Source organism: Exophiala xenobiotica, assembly GCF_000835505.1.
Source record: "Exophiala xenobiotica strain CBS 118157 unplaced genomic scaffold supercont1.3, whole genome shotgun sequence".
Taxonomy (NCBI): Eukaryota; Fungi; Ascomycota; class Eurotiomycetes; order Chaetothyriales; family Herpotrichiellaceae; genus Exophiala; species Exophiala xenobiotica.
The window spans coordinates 4,234,813-4,254,543 of NW_013562492.1; the positions used below are offsets into that span (position 1 = coordinate 4,234,813).

At 51.6% G+C, this 19,731-nt stretch overlaps 8 protein-coding genes across 10 annotated transcripts; 4 read left to right on the forward strand and 4 right to left on the reverse strand.

Moving 5' to 3' along the window:
- The first annotated feature begins 52 nt into the window (after positions 1-52).
- Positions 53-2,039, forward strand: PV05_05836 (uncharacterized protein). Its single transcript, XM_013462391.1, has 3 exons — positions 53-772; positions 824-1,197; positions 1,249-2,039. The coding sequence occupies exons 1-3, from the start codon at positions 428-430 to the stop codon at positions 1,715-1,717; spliced, it is 1,188 nt and encodes a 395-aa protein (XP_013317845.1). The 5' UTR covers positions 53-427; the 3' UTR covers positions 1,718-2,039.
- A 117-nt stretch (positions 2,040-2,156) lies between these two features.
- PV05_05837 (uncharacterized protein) lies at positions 2,157-3,473 on the forward strand. The gene is made up of 4 exons (XM_013462392.1): positions 2,157-2,441; positions 2,492-2,596; positions 2,651-3,112; positions 3,162-3,473. The coding sequence occupies exons 1-4, from the start codon at positions 2,408-2,410 to the stop codon at positions 3,194-3,196; spliced, it is 636 nt and encodes a 211-aa protein (XP_013317846.1). The 5' UTR covers positions 2,157-2,407; the 3' UTR covers positions 3,197-3,473.
- Positions 3,366-5,346, reverse strand: PV05_05838. 2 transcript variants are annotated; one of them, XM_013462393.1, is made up of 3 exons: positions 5,312-5,346; positions 5,090-5,251; positions 3,366-5,011 (listed from the first exon to the last, which is right to left on the reverse strand). In XM_013462393.1, the coding sequence occupies exons 1-3, from the start codon at positions 5,332-5,334 to the stop codon at positions 4,003-4,005; spliced, it is 1,194 nt and encodes a 397-aa protein (XP_013317847.1). In that variant the 5' UTR covers positions 5,335-5,346; the 3' UTR covers positions 3,366-4,002. The 2 variants fall into 2 exon arrangements, with proteins under 2 accessions (XP_013317847.1, XP_013317848.1); XM_013462394.1 differs by having other exon boundaries at positions 3,366-4,409; positions 4,467-5,251.
- Positions 5,347-5,413: 67 nt separating this feature from the next.
- PV05_05839 (uncharacterized protein) lies at positions 5,414-9,858 on the reverse strand. The gene is made up of 3 exons (XM_013462395.1): positions 9,556-9,858; positions 8,822-9,439; positions 5,414-8,768 (listed from the first exon to the last, which is right to left on the reverse strand). Exon 3 carries the CDS (start codon positions 8,643-8,645, stop codon positions 6,111-6,113), a length of 2,535 nt encoding a protein of 844 aa, XP_013317849.1. The 5' UTR covers positions 8,646-8,768; positions 8,822-9,439; positions 9,556-9,858; the 3' UTR covers positions 5,414-6,110.
- A 508-nt stretch (positions 9,859-10,366) lies between these two features.
- PV05_05840 (uncharacterized protein) lies at positions 10,367-13,268 on the forward strand. The gene has a single exon (XM_013462396.1). The coding sequence runs from the start codon at positions 10,818-10,820 to the stop codon at positions 11,229-11,231; it is 414 nt and encodes a 137-aa protein (XP_013317850.1). The 5' UTR covers positions 10,367-10,817; the 3' UTR covers positions 11,232-13,268.
- Positions 13,079-14,985, reverse strand: PV05_05841. 2 transcript variants are annotated; one of them, XM_013462397.1, is made up of 4 exons: positions 14,263-14,985; positions 13,701-14,121; positions 13,286-13,632; positions 13,079-13,237 (listed from the first exon to the last, which is right to left on the reverse strand). In XM_013462397.1, the coding sequence occupies exons 1-3, from the start codon at positions 14,639-14,641 to the stop codon at positions 13,620-13,622; spliced, it is 813 nt and encodes a 270-aa protein (XP_013317851.1). In that variant the 5' UTR covers positions 14,642-14,985; the 3' UTR covers positions 13,079-13,237; positions 13,286-13,619. The 2 variants fall into 2 exon arrangements, with proteins under 2 accessions (XP_013317851.1, XP_013317852.1); XM_013462398.1 differs by having other exon boundaries at positions 13,079-14,121.
- Positions 14,986-15,025: 40 nt separating this feature from the next.
- PV05_05842 (uncharacterized protein) lies at positions 15,026-17,245 on the reverse strand. Its single transcript, XM_013462399.1, has 3 exons — positions 16,452-17,245; positions 16,356-16,401; positions 15,026-16,305 (listed from the first exon to the last, which is right to left on the reverse strand). Exons 1-3 carry the CDS (start codon positions 16,812-16,814, stop codon positions 15,164-15,166), a joined length of 1,551 nt encoding a protein of 516 aa, XP_013317853.1. The 5' UTR covers positions 16,815-17,245; the 3' UTR covers positions 15,026-15,163.
- Positions 17,246-17,444: 199 nt separating this feature from the next.
- Positions 17,445-18,685, forward strand: PV05_05843 (uncharacterized protein). Its single transcript, XM_013462400.1, has one exon. The coding sequence runs from the start codon at positions 17,495-17,497 to the stop codon at positions 18,584-18,586; it is 1,092 nt and encodes a 363-aa protein (XP_013317854.1). The 5' UTR covers positions 17,445-17,494; the 3' UTR covers positions 18,587-18,685.
- The last annotated feature ends 1,046 nt before the right edge of the window (positions 18,686-19,731 follow it).

Below are 19,731 nucleotides of genomic sequence, written 5' to 3' on the forward strand. Positions count from 1 at the left end.
ATCAGATAAGATCAAAGACGACCTCGAAACATCTAGCATTTCCTTCTTGTTCCATCGACTTTCATCTGCCTTTGATCACTTGTGCTCTTGTTGGGATTTGAATCTGCGCGTTGCATCGCCTCAATAACTCAATCGCCTGCGGGGTATCTTTCTACGAGTACAGCGGTCCCTGCGCGTGGATTAATCTGCTCACCGAGAGTTGGTTAGGCAGAAGCAGGACGGAATAAGGGCCGCCTACAACACCAACGTACAGGAGGTGCCTCTTCGCGTTTGCATTTTGTGCCAGAGCTTGACTTTGGCAGCAAGCTCAGAACCAGTCAAAAACACATTGGATTATTCTGAGGGTACTTGAGCAACGGTGTGCGGACACTCGTTAATGGTTTAGTATCAGCTCCCTGAAGCGAAACGGCAATTGGTGTCACTCGAAATGGCGTCTCCAGAAACCAACGCCGCACCAAACAATACTACTTTGCCGGGCGAGGTGACCGGTGTGATTCCTCATGTAGCTTCGGAAAAGGACAAGACGACAAATGATGCACCAAACAATACCACCTTGCCAGGGGAAGTGTCAGGAGTGATTCCTGATGAAAGCGAGAAGAAGGCGACTACTGATGCGCCTAATGCCACCAGTCTGCCTGGGGAGGTGTCCGGTGTGATTCCTGATGCTAAGGAGGAAAAGACAACCACGGATGTTCCAAATAGTACGACTTCGGCGGGAGAGGTCTCTGGGGTCGTACCGGATGCGGCAAAGGAGGAGACCACTCCAGGTATAGTAAGTGAAGCGTGGATGGTCGTATCGAGAATATTCATTAACCAGGAATAGGAGAAGAAGACCTCGCCCATTCAGGAACTTTGGACACTGGCTCAGTCAAGCGGCCACCCCGAGATCTGGGGAGTTACACTAGCCAATCCAGATAGCCACATACCATCCCAGGTCGTCCTGCAGAAGTACCTCAACGCCAACGATGGGGATCTTGCGAAGGCCAAAGATCAACTCACCAAAACGTTGGAGTGGCGAGCAAAGATGAAACCCCTGGAGCTAATGAAGAAGAAATTCAACCGCGCCAAGTTCGAAGGCCTGGGTTATGTGACCACTTTTGGTGCAGGAAGTCCAGAGGCAGAGACTAAGGAAGTCATCACGTGGAACATCTACGGCAGCGTCAAGAACCTTGAACAGACGTTTGGGAATCTGGAAGAGTAAACTTGAGTCTCCGATTGATGCGCGGGACCATTGCTGATCGTTAGTAGGTTCCTCGAGTGGCGGGTCGTCCTGATGGAAGAAGCGCTACAGTCCCTTGACATAAGCAAAGCCACCAAGCCCATTACCGCCGAGTACGACCCGTACAAGATCGTCCAGGTGCACGACTACAAATCGATCAGTTTCTTGCGCCAGTCGCCTGTCGTCAAGAGCGCGAGCACCGAGACAATCAAGGTGTTTGCGCAGAATTATCCGGAATTGTTGAAGGAGAAGTTCTTTGTCAATGTGCCGGCGTTCATGGGATTCATTTACGCGTTCATGAAGCTTTTTGTGGCGCAGAAGACAATCAAGAAGTTCCATCCGATGAGCAATGGAGCGAACTTGGCGAGGGAATTGGCGACGAGTAGTCACGTCAAGGGATTGGCAGATGATCTGCCCAAGGAGTATGGTGGAAAGGGGCAGGATCTGAGTGTCCAGGGCAGGCAGACGGCTTTGGAGGAGCCTGAGGCAAAGGCTTGATGCTGGGCACCCGCCACGGCCATATCAGGCAGCTTCGGAGGCTCAGCAGAAGGACTTGCCTGTACGCAAGGTGGAAAGGAAGGCAGGGAATAGTTCAAAGGAGCCTGTGAGCATGATACTACTGTAATGAGGAAGGGAGACGGAGAAGTATCATGGATCAATCGTTGGATGGGACAGCCGGTTGATACCTCAAGAGTGGAAGAAAGCAGATAACTAGATACCCTGTCGCGTGTTCATCCACTAAGGTACCTTACGATAGCAGGACATACTCTGTATTACTCCGTACAGGTGTTGAAATGCGATAACTTGTATTTCTTCCTCGGCTGCTGGAGACCATCGAACGCTGATCGCCCGGTGTTTCTTTCCGTTCTCGCTGACCTTTTTCACCATGACGTGCATGACGTAGAACTGCTCGATCTGCCCCGCTAGTTCTTTCTTCACCAAACATGTGCATCACTCACGCTTCTTGCGTAACGGAGGCACTTCGTATCATTTGCTTGCAACTGCCTGCCTAGGTGCCTGACGCTGAAGTTTCTTTTCCGGCAATAAAACACTTCATCTTTCTTCTCATACCTCTCCTCTTCTCTCTATCACACAACCACACACCGTCCTCGCGCTAGATCAATTCATATCAGTACTCCATTGATCCTCTCCCACGAACAACAGAACCTCAATACCCAACCCGCCACCATGTCTGACAACGCTCGCAAGCCCTTGACTGATCGTACGTTCACTTCCTATCCTGGCCCGGCGTCTTCCACTGACTTGTTCTAGGTGTCGGCGAGACCATCACTCCTGATTCTCAAAAGTCCTACGCCGACAAGGCCAAGGAGACCACCACTGGTACCGCAGACAACATTGCAGGCATGGTTCAGCCAGGTGAGCATCCTCCCCCAGCCCTCTGTTTGCAACATCTTCTAATCTCCACTTCAGGTGACAACAAGTCAACCAGCCAGAAACTCTCTGATGAGGCTTCCTCCAAGACCGGCACTGCTCAAGACACTGCCTCCAACCTGACCCAAAAAGCCTCCTCCACCGCCGGCTCCACTACCGAGAGCGTCCAAACCAGAGCATCTGACCTAGGTCAAAAGGCCAGTGAAAATACCGGTGCTGCTCAGAAGAATGCTCAAGAGACTGCTTCCAACTTGACTCAGAAGGCCAGTGAAAACACTGGTGCAGCACAACAGAACCTCAAAGACACTGCTTCCAACCTCACCCAACAGGCTAGCGAAACTGCTGGTGCTGCCCAGAAGAACATTCAAGAGACCGCTTCCAACATCTCCCAGACTGCTCAATCCAATGCAGGTGCTGCTCAAGAAACTGGCCAGGGATTGATGGGACAGGCACAGCAGATGGCTGCAAATGCGTTGAACAGTGCTAGTAAGGCTGCATCCGGTATGGTCTTCCCGCTATTTTAGAGTGATTCATACTGACTGTCGTGCAGATCTCGCCAACACCATCTCTGGTGAGAAGAAATGAGCAGTGGACGACATTGACCGACGCTATCACAAGAAACTGCAAGAATGCAGAGTGTATCTACGACATGCCGAACACGAACCTGTTACGAAAGACATGGAAACACCCCTCCGCCCTGGCATGGCCTGTGCCGGTCCTTTCTTAGCAATAGCACCGAGTGTGCCTTGATGGACAGCCTTGACAGAGAACAGACGATTGGTAGTTTAGTACTTTACTGAAGTAATAATAGTTATTCTTCACAAGATCCAAGTCGCTCATTGCTTGATTTTTTGGTCTCTGGCGGTCGTTGACTTCAGTCCTTCCGGTATTGGCAGGCTGAAGAGCTCCTGTTCATTTTCCTTGCTCACATAGAAAGGGTGGATGATCCTGTTCTACAGCAATTTCTTCCATACATCGCCCGCTTGCATAAACACGAAGATCATTCAAGCATCTCATCCGCTTTTTACAGGACTTCACTACAACCGGTGCATGTCAGCGGTTGCCGTCGTGTCCACCAGGACCTGCCCCAAGCACCTCGACTGCTGACTTCACTTCGTGGGCAACCGGCTTCATTGTCTTGGAATGCAGGCTTCGGTGTCATGAGCACTGGGCGGAAATGTTGCAACTAGCTCCGGGACCCCGGCCTGTGTTTGACAGATGCTGCTTTTACCGGGGAACTGTCTCGACCATATAATCCCTCTTTAATGCTTCTCCGATTGTCTTCCTCCGTCTTGCTTCTTGTATTTCGCTGAGCGAGAAGCTGTGATTTCATGGTCAGGCCCGTGAGTGAGAAGAGAAGAGCCGACGGACGGGCGAGTCTCAGTTCGGTCTCAAAATACTCTCCACCCTTCGCCGCCCGTGATCATCAGCGCGGCTTGGTCTTTGTGTTTGTCCGCCATGCTGGTCCAGAAGCTCGAAGCGTCGGTGACAGGGTCGGTGCCGAATTTGCGTTCGCAAAATTGTAGGAATCGGCTGAGCTCGGCGAGTGAGGTATCGCGAATCTCGGCGGGTAATGTTGAACCGGTACCGGAACCAGAGCCGGATGTGGTTGAGGTGGAGGTGGAGGTTGATTTTGAATGCTGCGTGTACGTGGTGGGAGATGATTTCGAGTTCGAAGGGCCGCTGTCTCTGCTTGCGCCTGTACCTGTGCCTTTGCTGGAGTATGATGGTGGTGGTGACAGGAGGGTGGATTTGTAGGATTCGACTTGATCCAGGAACGAGGATGCTTTGTTGAACGCTTGGTTGTTGCCGTCAGCATGTGAAGAACAAGAAGAGAAGGAGGAGGAGCCATGACCGTCGACGCCGTTGTTTCTGTCTGTGTCTCCGTCTCTCTCTCCCCAGACGGCCTGGAACACCTCGGCATTCTTGACGTCTCGGTACCAGGCACGGGCGTTGTCAAGGTCCCCTTCGAGCCGGTGGAGGATGCCGTGTAGATACATGGCTTCCCACGCGGGCTTGGCCTGCATGTGGCGTAAGAGGAAATGTGCAGAGGGTAGGTCGAGGTTGAGAAGATGTAGGGCGGACTCGATGACGGGATGGACTTGTAGCGAGGAGATGTTGTGTGACGGGATGTGTGGTCTGGCAGGGGATACGGGCAGGGAGAGAGGGATGTGTGCCGGCGATGGGGTAGTGAGGGTTTCGAGCACGGATTTGTAGGTTGAGAAGCCTGGATCTCGATCTCGGTAGGAGGTGGAGGCCATGATTTGACGGTGACGTGGAGGTTGAAGATGGCCGTTATTTGTTTCTCGCTCTGCAGTCTTCTGGGCGATTGGGTTTGTGAAAAGAAGGCTTTCTGGTATTTCTAAGGAGCTGTTGCTGGTGACCGAGTATGGGGGGAGTCTAGGTAGAATGGGCGGTCTTAACTTAGAGGCCGCGATGTCGTTGTCCGGATTGCTGGCTGGGTATCTGAATACTTACAAGAAAAACCAGGGAATTGGACAGGCTGTAGTCAGAACCGACAGATCTATTAGATTAGGTCTGAGGCATCGTGTACGAAGGAAGAGGTGACGACTCCGAGACGGGTGATAAATATTCCAGTTCGAACTTGTCGACGTCATGATACGACCAGCGACCACAAGACTTCGAGATAGATTATTTCTTGACCGAATCTTGCATGAATCTGGAAACTCCGGAGCTTACCTGATGATATCATTCAACCGCATTCAATGCAAAGGCGATCGCTTGAGCAAGAGAGAATGAGAGTAGCTGAACTTCGAGACCAAAGGACGAAGTCTGCCCAGATATGGTTAGCCTCGTAAGAGCCACACACGTACCAGGTGCTATGGTGTGTAAGGTAAACATTCCCTCGAGTTTGACGAAAGACGTCTATTAAATCCCTTCATCCGTCCAGAGAACACCCACGCCGAACAATCAAGATCCAGAACAAGGGAATAAAGAGCAGGAGATTCGGAATAAGCCGTTTTTTTCGATCGGTATTATATTCATATACCATACATAAAAAAGCCCTGAAATAGCTCCCTCCACGCACTTTCGAACTCTTTTGTCCAAAGGCTTGCACAACTAGTGCAATGATTGAATTCAATCATAGTCTCGATATGAAGCATGTGGTTCAAAATGCTCCTTGATATTCTGACATGATCTCAATGGCAAGTACAGTCCAGCCTGGGGTATCAAAATTTTTTCAGGTGGCTGCTGCATTAATGAGGCGGTTGGTGATACAATCCTGAGCATGGCCTTCCACTTTGAGTGGCATCGGACTGGACATGACTATCAAGAATCCGGTCTCCTGGTCCTGACCGATTGTCTCAACTGGCGCGGCGATGCGTCATCACCAATGGTGACAGGGCAAAGGCAGCCTTGATGAGCAATTAGTCGATGAACCTTGTCGGCTTGACATCCACGAAAGAGGTCATCGCTCCTGCAACTCAAGTGCACTGCACTTGTCACGATCAGCTTCTGCACTGCCACCGGCATCTTTCTAAGAAGCCGTGATAATCGTGTCTTTCAGGTACTGTGCTGCCAGGTTCGGGGCAGAAGCGAATTGCTGAATTGAGCAATACGTTGCCACACGCTTGTTGTCCATGTTGTTAGGCAAAGCCCTCCTGGGTTCTGCCCAACTTCTTGCCGGTACCTGCCATTGCTTCGGTGTGTTGTCATACAACGGTGCCACGGGATCTTCGATGACATCGCGAACCATACGAGGATCAGCAAGAGTCCTTCTCACTTGCGTCTGGAGGGTTTCGTTTGTCTTTGACAAAGTTCTCTTGTGACCTCGTGGTGAGCTGTTGATCGGTCGCATGGCAAGGATACCTTGTTCTGCCAGCCGCTGTGGTGTAGGCGTCACACTCTGACTCGGAGTCTCAGAATGTGATGACAACGACATCAGTGCCTGCAGCGCATCGAATTCCGAGCTGGTTGCGAATGGGTGCTTGGACCCTTTGGCGAATGCTTCCTCACTACTACCATAACCCTCATCGCAGAATCTGCTAAACGAAGTATCTGGTCTCAGCAGCGTCGTCGACGGGGGTTTGACGTTTTCATCGGAGGATGAGAGGATTCTCGCCAGTGGTGAGCTGAATTGCTCGCTTCCACTGCCTTTCGACCGCAGGGTCGAAGACCATGATGAACTTGAGGAGATGGAAGAAGATCGCGAACGCGAAGTCAGTGGTGGTGTTTCTGAAACAATGGAAAGGGGCGAGGCAGTGAACACAGATCTGCTAGAGTGCTCCCGGCTAGTCTCTGCAGGACGTAGAAGGGATCTCATAGATGGTAATGCGTCGCACTGAGGTCGTGGTGGCGGGCAACGCTCCAGATTCGCATTCATAAAACATTGCTTTCGCATATTGCGCAGCGCATCTACCGATGCGGAGCAACGAAGCGAAGGTCTGTTGCAATTACTGGCCCACTGGAAATTGTCTGCAACCCGAGGAGTCGTTTGTGGGGTTGGCAGGTTCCGCAGGTGAGGTCGCATGGGTAACGCAGAGCCACGAGCCGGACTCATCTCCATTGGAGTCTGTGGAGTGCTAGGTTCCTGCCGAGCTGCGCTTGACTTGAAGCTATCGCTGAAGTTGAGGTCGTAGGCTGGGGGAGTCGTTGCAGGAATTGCATGAACAGACTCCTTTGTTTGTTTCTCGAGATGATAGGCGGAAACCTGTGCCATCTGGTCCGCTGGTAGGTTCCTCAGGAGGAAGTCATCCGCTAGCTTCACGTCCTTGACTAGTCCTGGACCAAGCTGATTGATTACATCCGTCCACCATACGTCAGTGAAGACGTGAGGGGCGTTCGGCTCTTCCAAGTCGACTTGAGACACCATATCAACCAATGAATTGCTCGACCCGTTACCCGGAGGAGGATAACCGGAGCCAGGCGAGCCCAGTCTGGATTGAGGTTGCTCTTTGCAGACTCTGCTGAGTGACAAGACGACCTTGCTCCAAACGTCAAATGACTCTTTGGGGACGTGAAGCTCGTAATCAATGATCTGAAGATATTCTCTTTCGTTCTCATTGATTTCGTTGCTGCGCAGACCGGATATCTTGCTCCAAGCTCTAGCTGAATAATTCCTGTCTTGAAGGTATTTCGAGGCTAGCATCAAAGCCGACAGGAACATCCGTCGACCACATTGCATAGCACGACAAGGAGATCTGTCCCCACAAGCTTCGTCGCTGGCCTCGGATTCCGTACGTGCAGAGGGGAGCTTGGCTTTGAGTAAGACTAGGTAGTACAAGGCAACCTGCAGCGTCGAATAGCTGGTCTTGGATCTCCTTAGAGTCTCCTGGATGAAGACGCGTAGCGGGAGGACCCCGGCGCCATTGAAGCATGTCGATGACATTGGGGGGCAAGCGGACATCGGCCAGATGGCTGTAACGAGCTTTGTTGCAAAACAGACGAGTAAGGCAACAAAATGTTCGGTGATGTCGGTATCCCGCTTGAGTTTGCAAGGCCCTGACAGGCTTTTGCCGATACAGGTTGAGCGTCGGGAGCTTGTTTTGTGGACCAAACGTTCGGCAGGGATTTCTCCGGCGTAAGGCTGCGTACTTCCTTGTGAAGAGATCCTTGAACAGGCTGAGGGTCTTAGGTGAACACTTGAGTCTGGCTTCACGCCCTGGTAGAACTGGCTTGCCGGCAAGCGGTTGCGGCAAGAAGCCTCATCCTTGGTCTGAAGTCCCTTCAGCAGATATTCTTGAGGCTCCACGTTGTGAGAGCCATTTGAGCATCGGGATGGCTGCTCATCTTTCTCTTCATCGTCCAAGAAAATCTCGGCAGGATCGGTAGCGCTTGTCCATACAGTATGGCTTGACGACTCCGATGAATGCGACGACTGGGAAGAATCGCTGATGCTCACAACGTCATCCGCAGAAGCCACGCTGCCTTGGTCGACATCTTTCTTGAATTTGCACTGGCCCGTGGGCCAGATCGACTGTGGGACTTTGTAATGACCTTGATCATCGAGCCAGCCTTGCACATTTTGTGGATTATAGGAGTTAGAGAAACCTATGGCTTCTCCAACGCCCATCTTCCTATGATTTACAGAGATCTATGCCAGATTTAAGAGGTCAGATCTCGGCCCAACGGAGATCAGTTCGGCACTTCTTGCGTGAATGTGGTATGGTAGTCGAGAGAAAACAGAAGTAGTAACCTGATAATCGGTATGAGCATAACTTCCAGATCCAACTTGGTGATCGGCCTTACCGGGAGGAATAGAAGGGTCGCAAACCCACCGCGAGGCAGAGAACAATATCAGCTGTTTCGTTTGCACAGGGAGATCCTGATCTAACCAGCAGTACCAGATACGCTTGCGCAATAGTTATGCCGAAACAAACTCAGGCTTGCAGATATCGGGGTACAGGTGCTCGTCAATCCTAGGATTGCCTTGATGTAGAATGACCAAAACAGCGTGTGACTCTGGCGGTGGGCTTTGACGAAGAGATGATTCTTTTGAATAGTTCGTTGTCCAAGAACTCATGTTTGTCTTTCGACTTGATTTATGGCTGTGTTAGAGTGGAGATGGGTATTTGCAGACTGCGCTTTGGTGGCGTTGACGGGCCTCCAAGCAGTAAAAGCAGAGATGAAGGTTGTGATTCAGTTTAGATCGCTGATAAGGGATGGAGGTGACGGATTGGTGAGGAGTTGGTAATTAGAGGTGAATTGTGTATGGTGAGCAGTGAAATGTGAGGCTCGAGGACGGTGGTGTAGATAGGACACCTGCCGTCCACGTCCGCAGTTCGGCTAGGGTCTCCAGGAACAAAGAGTCGTTGTTTCTGAGAATGGTAGTGGCGATGTGTAGAAGGATTCTGAAGCCTTGATGACCTGTAGATAGCCATTGTGGTGAGTCAGTGGTTTGTTTGGTTCATAGAGTGAGTCTTTCGACTGCAGGCATGCGTGGCGAAGAGCGCAGTCGCAGTCAGGACGTGCTGAATGCTTACAAGAGAGGGTCAGATCGATCAGGACCAGAACGTTTGTGTGTTGGTGGTTGATAAATCGATCGACTTTAAACAACGCCAATTATCCAGCAGCCAACGCTGCATGCCATGGTTTGCTTCATCTTGGTGGACTTTTGGTAGAGCAGGACTCCCGGTGTTGCAGGCGAGTCAATGCAGGTATATGGATTAATGGGCGGCTTGGGGGGCACTGCTGGGTGACTGCCGTTCTTCGCCACAGCCCAACGCCGCTCGCTCAGATCAGCGGATGACTCAAACAGCCTTTAACAGGACCAGACACCCTCTCACACCTCTCCAACTTCTAGCCACCTGCTCCAGCACAATTTTATCCACTACTCAGCCCAGCCCAGGCACACAATATTGAACCTTACTGTCGTACTGTATACTGCGGCCTGCAATAGTCACCTGGATTCTGAGAATTCTATTGCCTCTATGGAGTACTCCATATTATTGCGACTGCTTTTGCCTACAGAGCATTGTTTGTACGCCGCACTGAACACTGGCTCAATTGATCTCGCTGGTTCAGGATTCTTCGTCTTGACTTTCAGGCAGCCTGAGAAGCCGAGACGAGACCGCCTGCTCCTCCCAAGGTTCAACAGCCGTGGCTGTTTGCCAGGTCGAGTGACACTTGTCCACCAGGCAGAAAAAGTCCATCTGCGTGCAATTCAGGGCGCTGCTGAATGTTCTCGCAGCGTTTGTTAGTCATCTACGAGCAAACCGATCCTGCCTCAATATATGTGCATTTGCAGTAAAAAGTTTCCGCCTGCTCCTCGTTCTTGTCCAGACTTCTGTGCCTCACCTACCTCTCTAGCCTTGAAACGGGCACATCAAATTGACATGTAACCGGACAGAGAACCAGTCCTCCCAGCCAACAGGTCAAGCGACGCAACACGAAGAAGCAATGAATGCGACTCCTCGCAAAGCACAACTAATCAGAACGTCTGACAGAGCAGCGCCGGAAATGGATCGGACCAGTCACTCTATGGCTGAACAGTGAATCATCGTCAGCCTGATTCGCCCCAGGAAAAATGAGGGTAATACTGCCGTGTGAAGTTGGTCCTTGCGCGTCACATCAGCAGGTGATGAAGGCCGAGGGAGCACGGAAGAGGCGTGAATAGGCTGCACAGTGCTGGACAAGTCCGGAGAACGGAAAATCTCACGGAGCAACTGCAACATGACTCAAAATCTCATTTCAACCGAGCGGCGAATGATCAAGAGGCGAACGCCACCTTGCCTTCTTAGGCCAGATGTCCGGTGCCTTCTTCCAAACATTGATCCCAATCCCAACCACATTGGATATTGATGTTATTGCCAGCCTTTGCAATAGCTGCATTCCGCAATGTATGCTCATTTGGACTCAGATGGCTCGTAAATCTGAAAAGAGGCACAGTGCTGGGATGGGGGCCAAATTTGGGGAGTCTTCGGTCGCTGAATACTGCCTCGTAAATGTGTGGCTGATGGTGGAGAAGAGCTTTATTGGTCCATTTCCATGTCATCTTGCATTGCTAGGCTCCGGTCGCTTCTCTTGGCCCAGCTCCAAATCGCGATCAGACTTTCCTGCAAATTCCGAGACCAAGACTCTGAATCTCGTGGAGTTTCGGCAGGCAGCAGGACGAGTTGGAGGGCCACAACGACTCGCCCTCCGATCACGTCTGCCGTGAAACTGTGGCCGCCATGGCGGTCGCAAAGCTCGTCAGATGGGATGGGTTGTACCTATCAAGTAATGGGACCAATGTTGTGCACAGCAATGCACAATTCAAACCCAGCCTCTAGACAGGAGTTTCCAGTGGGACACGCAGCGCTTGTTTGTCATCATCTTTGCTTCTTGAGGATCAGAGGTCACTGAGGGTCCCCCGTTGCGGTTGTGGTCAGCAATCCGCCAGCACTGATTTCCAGAAACGCATTATGCCTGGCCTCTATGTGCCTTATGGGATGCTCGTTTCGGCCCACGGATCTCCTCAACTTCCGCTGCCTCCATATCAGCGGACTACTCGTACTCAGTCTCCCGCTCTGCGGAGGCCTGGGATGGACGAGGATGGCCACGGTTCACCTGGTTAGACAGAAAACGACCCCGATAGTGTCATCCACACTTGAACTGGCGTCGCTCTGCGACAATGACCGAACATGCCCTACTTTCATCACGGGTTCTGGAAACCAACCGACGCTGCTGTCATCGCTACCTTGAATTTGCTGGAACCTGACGCCTGAAACCACCCCCAGCACAAGTACAAGCCGGGATGTTGCAAAGCAAGGTCCAAAGCTAATCATACCAGGCTTTTGTGGTGACGGAACAGCGATGCGCAGATCGAGTCAAGCCCACCGAAAGTTAACAAGAACTGGCCTTGATATGACGCGAAACGCAATTCTTGTTTGTCCTAGTCCTGTGTTATGTTCGCCATGCTTTGTGGATCAGCACTGTGAGACAGGACGTACCACAGTAGGAGGCCATGAAGAATACGCGAAAGCAAAGCTGATGGTGTGCGGAGGAAAAGAAAGGAAAAGGACTGGAGAGAGCAACGACTGCTGCCTGAGTTTGGGTAAGTCACGTGTAAAAGTGCCCGCGAATCAGGACTATTGCAAGACAGCGACTGCTGTTACTGGCGCCGAGCAGTTTTACTATGGATGTCCTTGATGAGACTCTACCATGGTAGCATCATCATCCAGAACTCATGGGGCTATTCTGCCTATTTCGCCAGACTGATGGGGGCCAGATGATGAGAACACCAGATCGGGACAAATATGCGAGCTGCAAAGCCGGTCCGAATGCTACAGCGAACATTTGGCATGGCAGACGGCTGTCCAGCTAGAGTTCTTCGCAAGGCTCTAACTCCCTGGTTCAGAGTCTCCAGCGTTGCCCGAAGAGAGAATGCCTAAGATCCTCCTTCAGCGTGGACTCCTCCTTGCGCGAATCTTATGCAGTTGCCGAGGCGGCACTCCATACTTGATTCGATAATGGCTACAGGCTCGTACGCCTTTGTGTTCGTCAGCTGGACCATCTTTAGACTTGTCTGGGCTGGTGTCGCAGGTCGATAGGAAGAGCTGGCAAGGGATCCTAAGAAAAATGCCCGATTTGCGGAGCTCGTTGAAAAAGCAAGTGTACTACCCTGTACTCAGCTCCTGATGCTTTGAGTTAGAGGACATGTTCGTACCAATTCACCTTGCCATCCGTCCACGACCGACGGAAGAAAGCAAAACCTGCAGGTAAGAAGGGAACAGGACTTGTTCGACTCGTTGTCTCTCAGCCAAGACCTCTTGAACTGCGATTCTCAAGATGATGTTCTGCGAACTGGCCACTTCGACGAAGCTGTAAGGAGCAGACACCATGACGTTCTGCTACCCTCTCTCTAGTTCACTTCCCTCAACGAATGTACTGCATCTTTCATCCCCTCCTTCCTTTGCCTTTCCTCGTTTTCGGTACCGGACCTGTTATGTGACTGTGTAAAGGCTTACATCTTGACCTTCATGCAACCTCAAAGACAAAATCAATCGTCGGAGAAGGATGGAAGTACTTCACGGGAAAGCAGAAAGGGACCACTCGAGTGGCCGTTGTTTTCATCTGACGATCTTAAAGACCATTCTATGACAGAGTCTCTCCTTGCATGTCTGAAGCGACTGCCCGATATCAAAACGACGCACCAAACAATGTTCGCAAGTCTATGTGAGATACCTGTATAGTCAGCATCTGCGAGTCAAAGGCATTCTGATTTCCGCATACTGTCGTCTTTCTCTTCGATTTTGTGTAACCGCATTTCCTGCATTTCCTGCATTTGGCCCATTAAATGCACTCTTTTCTTGACTCCATGATCCAACACAGAGCGCTGACACAAACCACTCCTTCTATTCATACTCCCAAATAACCATATCTACGTAGCCATGTCTCTCAACGCCCCGGAAAAAGCCTCTGCCGTGAGGAGGCGCGCAAGATTGCTCTCTGGCCACGGATTGACAGTGTTCATTCTCGTGCGCATCCATTTGCACTCCATCGGGGCCCCTTCGTCAAGACGACGACAGGCCTTTCCACATTCTTCAGTCGACAAAGACCACGGAGGTCATATCTTCGCCCTGGCCAACTCTTAGCCTTGTCCCTCCACCTCGCTATCCAGCCTCCCAACGATCTGAATGTCACTCACGACTTTTCGTACTGCGTCTTCGGGGCCGTCTCGTAATAATGCGCCATCTCCAGTCCTGCCCGCTTGAACCCACACTTGACGTAGAACCCCTCGTTCGCCTCGCTGCAGTCCAAGATACACTTGTAACAGCCCACGTTCTCCGCAACGTAGTCTAGCGCCTGTATGATCCGCAGCCCCAACTTCTTGCCCTGCTGGTTCTTCGCGACGGCAATATCCTCGATATGGCCCACCAGGCCCATGTTGTGGATGAACTTGCGCTCGACGATCACGGCGCCCGTGCCGACCACCGTCCCGGACTCGTCGCAGATCACGAGGATGTAGTAGGTGTCATTGCGAGAGTACATGAAGTCGTAGCGGGCGTTGAATTCGGCGAGCGTGGGTTCGCCGACGGTCGTGAGGACGCGGAGGGTCGGGAGGAAGCCTGAGAAAACCCCACAGAATTAGCATGCCATCTCTCTGGAAGTCCAGCCGGGCTGGGAAGTCAAAGCCATGGCTCCAGGCAAAACCCACAACAGGGTAGGAAGTTCATGAGAGGTGCAGCAAGAAGAGATAAGGCACGCACCGCCATAGTAATCACTCCGTCGCAGGGGACGGATCGTGTAGCCCTGGGGCAGAAGGGCTGCAACCTCTGGGCTGATCAGCGAAGAGGAGAATAGTTGGGTTGCATGATCTGTGTTGCCGTTTGTTGTAGACTGTTGTAAAGAGACTGGGATGGATGTAGGTGTAGGTTGAGGGACGACGCCGTTCGTCGTCGTTGTGTTCGTGCTTGTCTGCGTCTCCCCATTGACTAGGGCGGCTGTTTGTGTAGCCGCGGGTTGTGTAGTGTTCCCGGACAGTGAGACTTGTGTGCTTGCTTCTTTTGACACGGGAATTGTGTATTCTGTTGCGGGATTCGAGCTTGAGAGGAGGGTTGCTTCGGTGGGCGTTTGAAAGTCTGCCATGGCAGTCTGCGAGGAAGTCTTAGGGCAAAGCGATTGGTCTTTGGGGGAGGTAGAAGGCAAGTCAGAGAGCGAGCAGAGGGGACGATCAGGGCCTCCCGCGAGGTAAGGGATGTCTGGCTTTAGGAATGCAAAGGCTTATTGTTGGTAGGGGCTGTTGTCTCCTGTTATCTTGCCGAAACGGATGTCGTCTAGAGGTGAGCTTTCAGTTCGGCGACAATGGAATATGGACAAAAGAAAAAATGGCACTTGGACTCCAGGATGATATATTGATTATCCATGTCCGTGCAGCATTGAGGTCCTTGCGGCGTCAGCCTCATACATAAGACAGTGAGCCCTGGGATTTTGAAACATGGAATTCAGCCTCACAAGCTTCGTTTCGTGCCGGGCAACCAACAAAACGATCTGCAGGGGTATCATGCTATTAATAAGTCAGCCGCATAAGGGCGAAGCATCCCGCTGATACTGTGTATTGTGTACACTCTCAACCCTAATCCTTCTCCGCTGTCGCCTATATATATATGTCTATTGATGTAAGAACGTAATTCCATCAGGGCTGTCCGCAGATAGAGAGCAGACCTCTCGAAAGTCGCCAAACAACTCCCCTCTCGTGGCAATGAAATCCTGAAAATCCTCCAAACGAACAGCATGTTTGGTATGCCTGACCATGGGCAACCCCGGCAACTTCATCAGCCCGTCATTGATAAACAGTCGCACAAAGTATTCCTTTTCGCTTGTCTCGGAACCGGACTCGCAGCCAACCCGTTCGAATATCAATCGGCCACCCATTGGTACCACGTCACTGGTCCGCCAATGTCGGTCCGCCTTCATATGAGTCGTAGGCAATTCTTGCAGAAGCACTCGCTCGTTGAGGATCTGCAGCGTAGCCATGACAGGAACTATATCGCCATCATGGACGAAACTGAAATACACGTCGTTTGAAGACTCGTTTGACATCAGCTTCTGAGTTGCGTTCAACCATAGCAACCCCATTGCACCGGCGTAGGAGTTGCCTGGCCCGGCACGGTAGAAATGCAGGAGATCCCGTGCGTACTCGAAGTGTAGCCATTCCTCTTGCGTGAAGACGCTGCACCAAGGGCTAACACCTTTAGCGAGGACCTCAAACCCGCACATTTCCATCATGCTGTACACATCAAGGTGGCTGAATTCCATGCCTTCGGCGTGCTGCGCAAGTCTGCTGGCAATGGGCTCTGTGAACACTTTCTGCCACAATTCGAGCTTGCCGTATCCGTAGTCATGGCCGTATCCATCCTTTCGGTATTTGTAGCAGGTGTCTCCTGGAGTCAGTGTGTCGGCGCCCCGTTCTGCATCTTCTGGGATGACTACCAGCTCAGCAGAGCCGCCCGAGTTCCAATCCGGACCAAAGAAACCATTTGCGAAGAACTTGGCGGTCTCGACATCTCTCGGAGAGCCAGATGACCAAAACCTGGTACGCCGGTTTTGAGGTATCAAGTGACCGTAATTGTCTCGCAACGTCTTTCCGGTGTTGAAGGCTTGTAGAGTGCCAGCATATGGACCGGTATCGGTCAAATTTTCGAAAGCCGGGGTTGAGGGATCTGTAAAGTACGTCCAAGTATCCAGGAACGACAATTCTCCGGTTAGGGCGACTCCAGAATTTTGAAGTCGATCTAGGAGATCGAGATGCCCTGATAATTCATCAACAAGGATGATCCAATTGCAACATCTGAAGACTTACGAGCACCTGCACTCTTGGTAGGATATCGTTCGGCATGCCGCGACAACTGTTTCAGGAGGTCAGTCAGGCCGAAATCATCCTGGGTGCTTTCCTTACCATATGAACCTGGTCTACCGAACAATGCTTAGGCAGTGAAGCATTGGAGTACCCAATGCCACTGATTCTAGGTATCCATGGGCCGTTACCGCCAAGATGGTAGAATAAATGCCATACATTTGCCAGTATCGCTGGACAGAAACCACTTCCTGTGAGGAGGGATGAACATAGCCCATTGTGTATTTTCCGAAGAATTGTCAGTGCTAGAAAGACTGCCACGACAATAAATATGACGAGGGTGGATTTTCGTGAAAACAGTTGTGATGCAGGTTTCTGCCGCTTAGATTTAGATGTGGTTGGAGGCATGGGAAGAGTGATGTCCTTTTCAGGCTGCGACATCTGAAATGTCGGTCTGAGCCGCATTCAGCGTATATGTCAGCGTCCGCTAATTGAGGCTCATGGGCAGGTGGGCACGTCTTGTTGAAGATCGCTCCGAAAATCTGGTTTACGTGAGGTCGGGTTGTCTCCTGAATATTGCCAAAACGGACAAGGATTTTGCGCCACCGTCCGCTTCAAGGCTGAAAGCTTGAAATCCTCTTCATCGCATGCAGCGATGCCACCGAAAGAACAAGCCACCGAGATGGTAGCCGCGAAAGAAAAGATGATGCATGATGTGAGAGAAGTACAAAGGAAAAGCGAAACCGTAAAGCTGATGTTGATCTTGGTTTGCACGTGTCACCAATGACTGGAGTAAACTGTTGGTTCGTCAAGGTATTGCATTCCATGCTTGCTCTTGCACTCCAAGGACATGTAACGGCACTCGCACCCAAACCAGTATGTATCATGCTTTCGACCTCACCTCACAGACCAAAGTGTACCAAGATACACGTTCATCAGAAAACAGGGCTGCTGAACCGGCTAGTCCTCGCATAATGGCGGCATATGGCGGCCTCGTGCCCGGAGCATCTCCTACCGAAGCCTGGTGCTCATCATCCCCGCCTCGCCTACGCATGCGGAGAACAACGCGCGATGTCGGCATCAACAGCGACGCAATTCTCACTGTCGTACGGAGTATTTGTAAAAGGGCGGTTGTTGATACCTACATGGTAGGTAGTCCTTTCGACTACTCTTCCTTCTCTCCCTCTCAAGCGGACTTTTATCTTCTACGAGGTGCCATCGGACCGGATTCTCAACATACTGTAGCAACAATGGGCTCCCTACCTACCCTCGAACCCCCAACGCAATACACCCATTCCCATCCTGTTCCCCCTCCAGGCATCTACACCCCGGCAGTGACCTTCTTCGACCCAGCGACCGACACCCTCCTAGCCACCCAACAATCCCAGTACTACAGCTACCTCGCCTCGACCGGCCTCACCGGCCTCGTAATCCTCGGCACCAATGCTGAAACCTTCCTCCTAACTCGCGAGGAAAGGGCTACCCTCCTCAAACTTGCGCGCCAGTCCGTTCCAGCCGACTATCCCATCATAGCCGGCGTAGGAGGCCACTCCACCGCCCAAGTCCTAGAGTATATTGCGGATGCCGCAGCCGCAGGGGCAAACTACGTGCTCGTCCTGCCCGCCGCGTACTTCGGCAAACAGACGACCCCGTCAGTGGTACACAACTTTTACACGGCCGTTGCGAAAGCCTCGCCCTTGCCGATCCTTATCTACAATTTCCCCGCTGTATGCAACGGGCTCGATCTCGACAGCGATGTTATCGCACAATTGGCCCAAGAAAATCCCAATATCGTTGGCGTCAAGTTAACCTGCGGGTCAGTTGGCAAGATCACAAGGTTGGCAGCGACATTCCAGCCCGAGAGGTTTGCCGTCTTCGGAGGGCAGTCGGATTTTCTGGTTGGTGGCCTCGCAGCGGGGAGTGCAGGGTGTATTGCGGCGTTTGGGAATATCTTCCCTAAAACCGTGGTCAAGGTTTTCGATTTGTACAAGATGGGCAAGCATGACCAGGCATTGGCGTTGCAGAGGATGTCGGCGCACGCGGAGAACCCGACGAAGGCGGGTATTGCGACGACGAAATATGCCGTCAGTCAGTATAGCGCCAGAGCGGCAGGCATACCGGGTGATTTGGAGGCCATGTTGCGACCCAGAAGGCCATATGAAGAGCCAGGTGAGGCGGTCAAGAAGAAGATCAGAGAGGTGATGACGCCTGTAGCTGAAATAGAGAAGACGCTTTGAGACCGGGACATAAATGGAATATTCTGAGAATGGTCAAGTTTGGAGAGCTGTTCCTTGTATATCAGGAAGAACCCCCACCTTCTGGGTAATGCCTTGGGGATCGTGTTCGTCGTTTGTCCGTCAAAACTCGACGTGACTTGTCGCCAGTGTGAGGATAGACTGCTCCTTGCAAAACGGACGCTCACATCAGGCACGTTTCCGAGCCGCCTAGGGCCATCTCGTCAAGAATGTATATCCCCGCAAGGACTACATACAAACGGTGCACCTCACCACCCACACACGGAACGTACGGGAATAAGAGTTGGGCAAAAATCAAGGCAACGAGCACATTGCCTACGCAAGGAAGCGGGGCTGGAGCAATCTAATGACACATGTCTGTGACATGTCTACCGCAAGCTGCAGGCAAGATGCCGTTTGACAGGATCTGAATCCAGATCTGTGGCTGCATGAAGGCCTAGTGAGCCCCACGAGCTTCAACAAAAATGACGAAAAGATGCATAACCGGATACGAATTCTGCAAGGCCTGCTCTCTCTGGGTGGGATTCAAACCTCCTAAAGACGAGCCAGATCATGAATCCTCGCTCCGTCTGACCTTGGAACGACAAGTACATCGAGAGCTCAATTAGAGAAGCTGTCAATAGCGGTTAATTAAGAGTAAGTAGATGTGGTATATGCTCGGTGCTGGCTAATAAGAGAGGACGTTGGCATGAGGACGTTCTTGTGTGTTTGGTCTGTGCAGGGATTTTTAGATGTTCTTCGCAGCCGATTCCCTTCTGGGCGACCTCTCGTCACTGATTTGTCGATTAACGCCAGTTCCGCGGAGAGTAATACGAGTATGAGCGTAACAGGGCAGATCAAGTCCAACGGGGATGACAAACAACCTTCACAAGCTTCAAGATACGGGACGTTCGTGCCATGTCCAGTCTTCTCAAATCCGTGAGCTTAGATGAGCTGAAGACGATGGATATCCAAGGTACGAGTACTTTGGTACTCGTAAGTGATGGAGAGGCCTGCAGAGCTGCAGCGTCATGACTTTCCAAGAGAGGCGTGAGGGTGGGATTGACATCGCTTAGGGGATCTTTCACGGACCAAGATGGAGAGCAGCCGTCACCAGTCGCAAGTGACATGCTGCTGCATACCTAGAG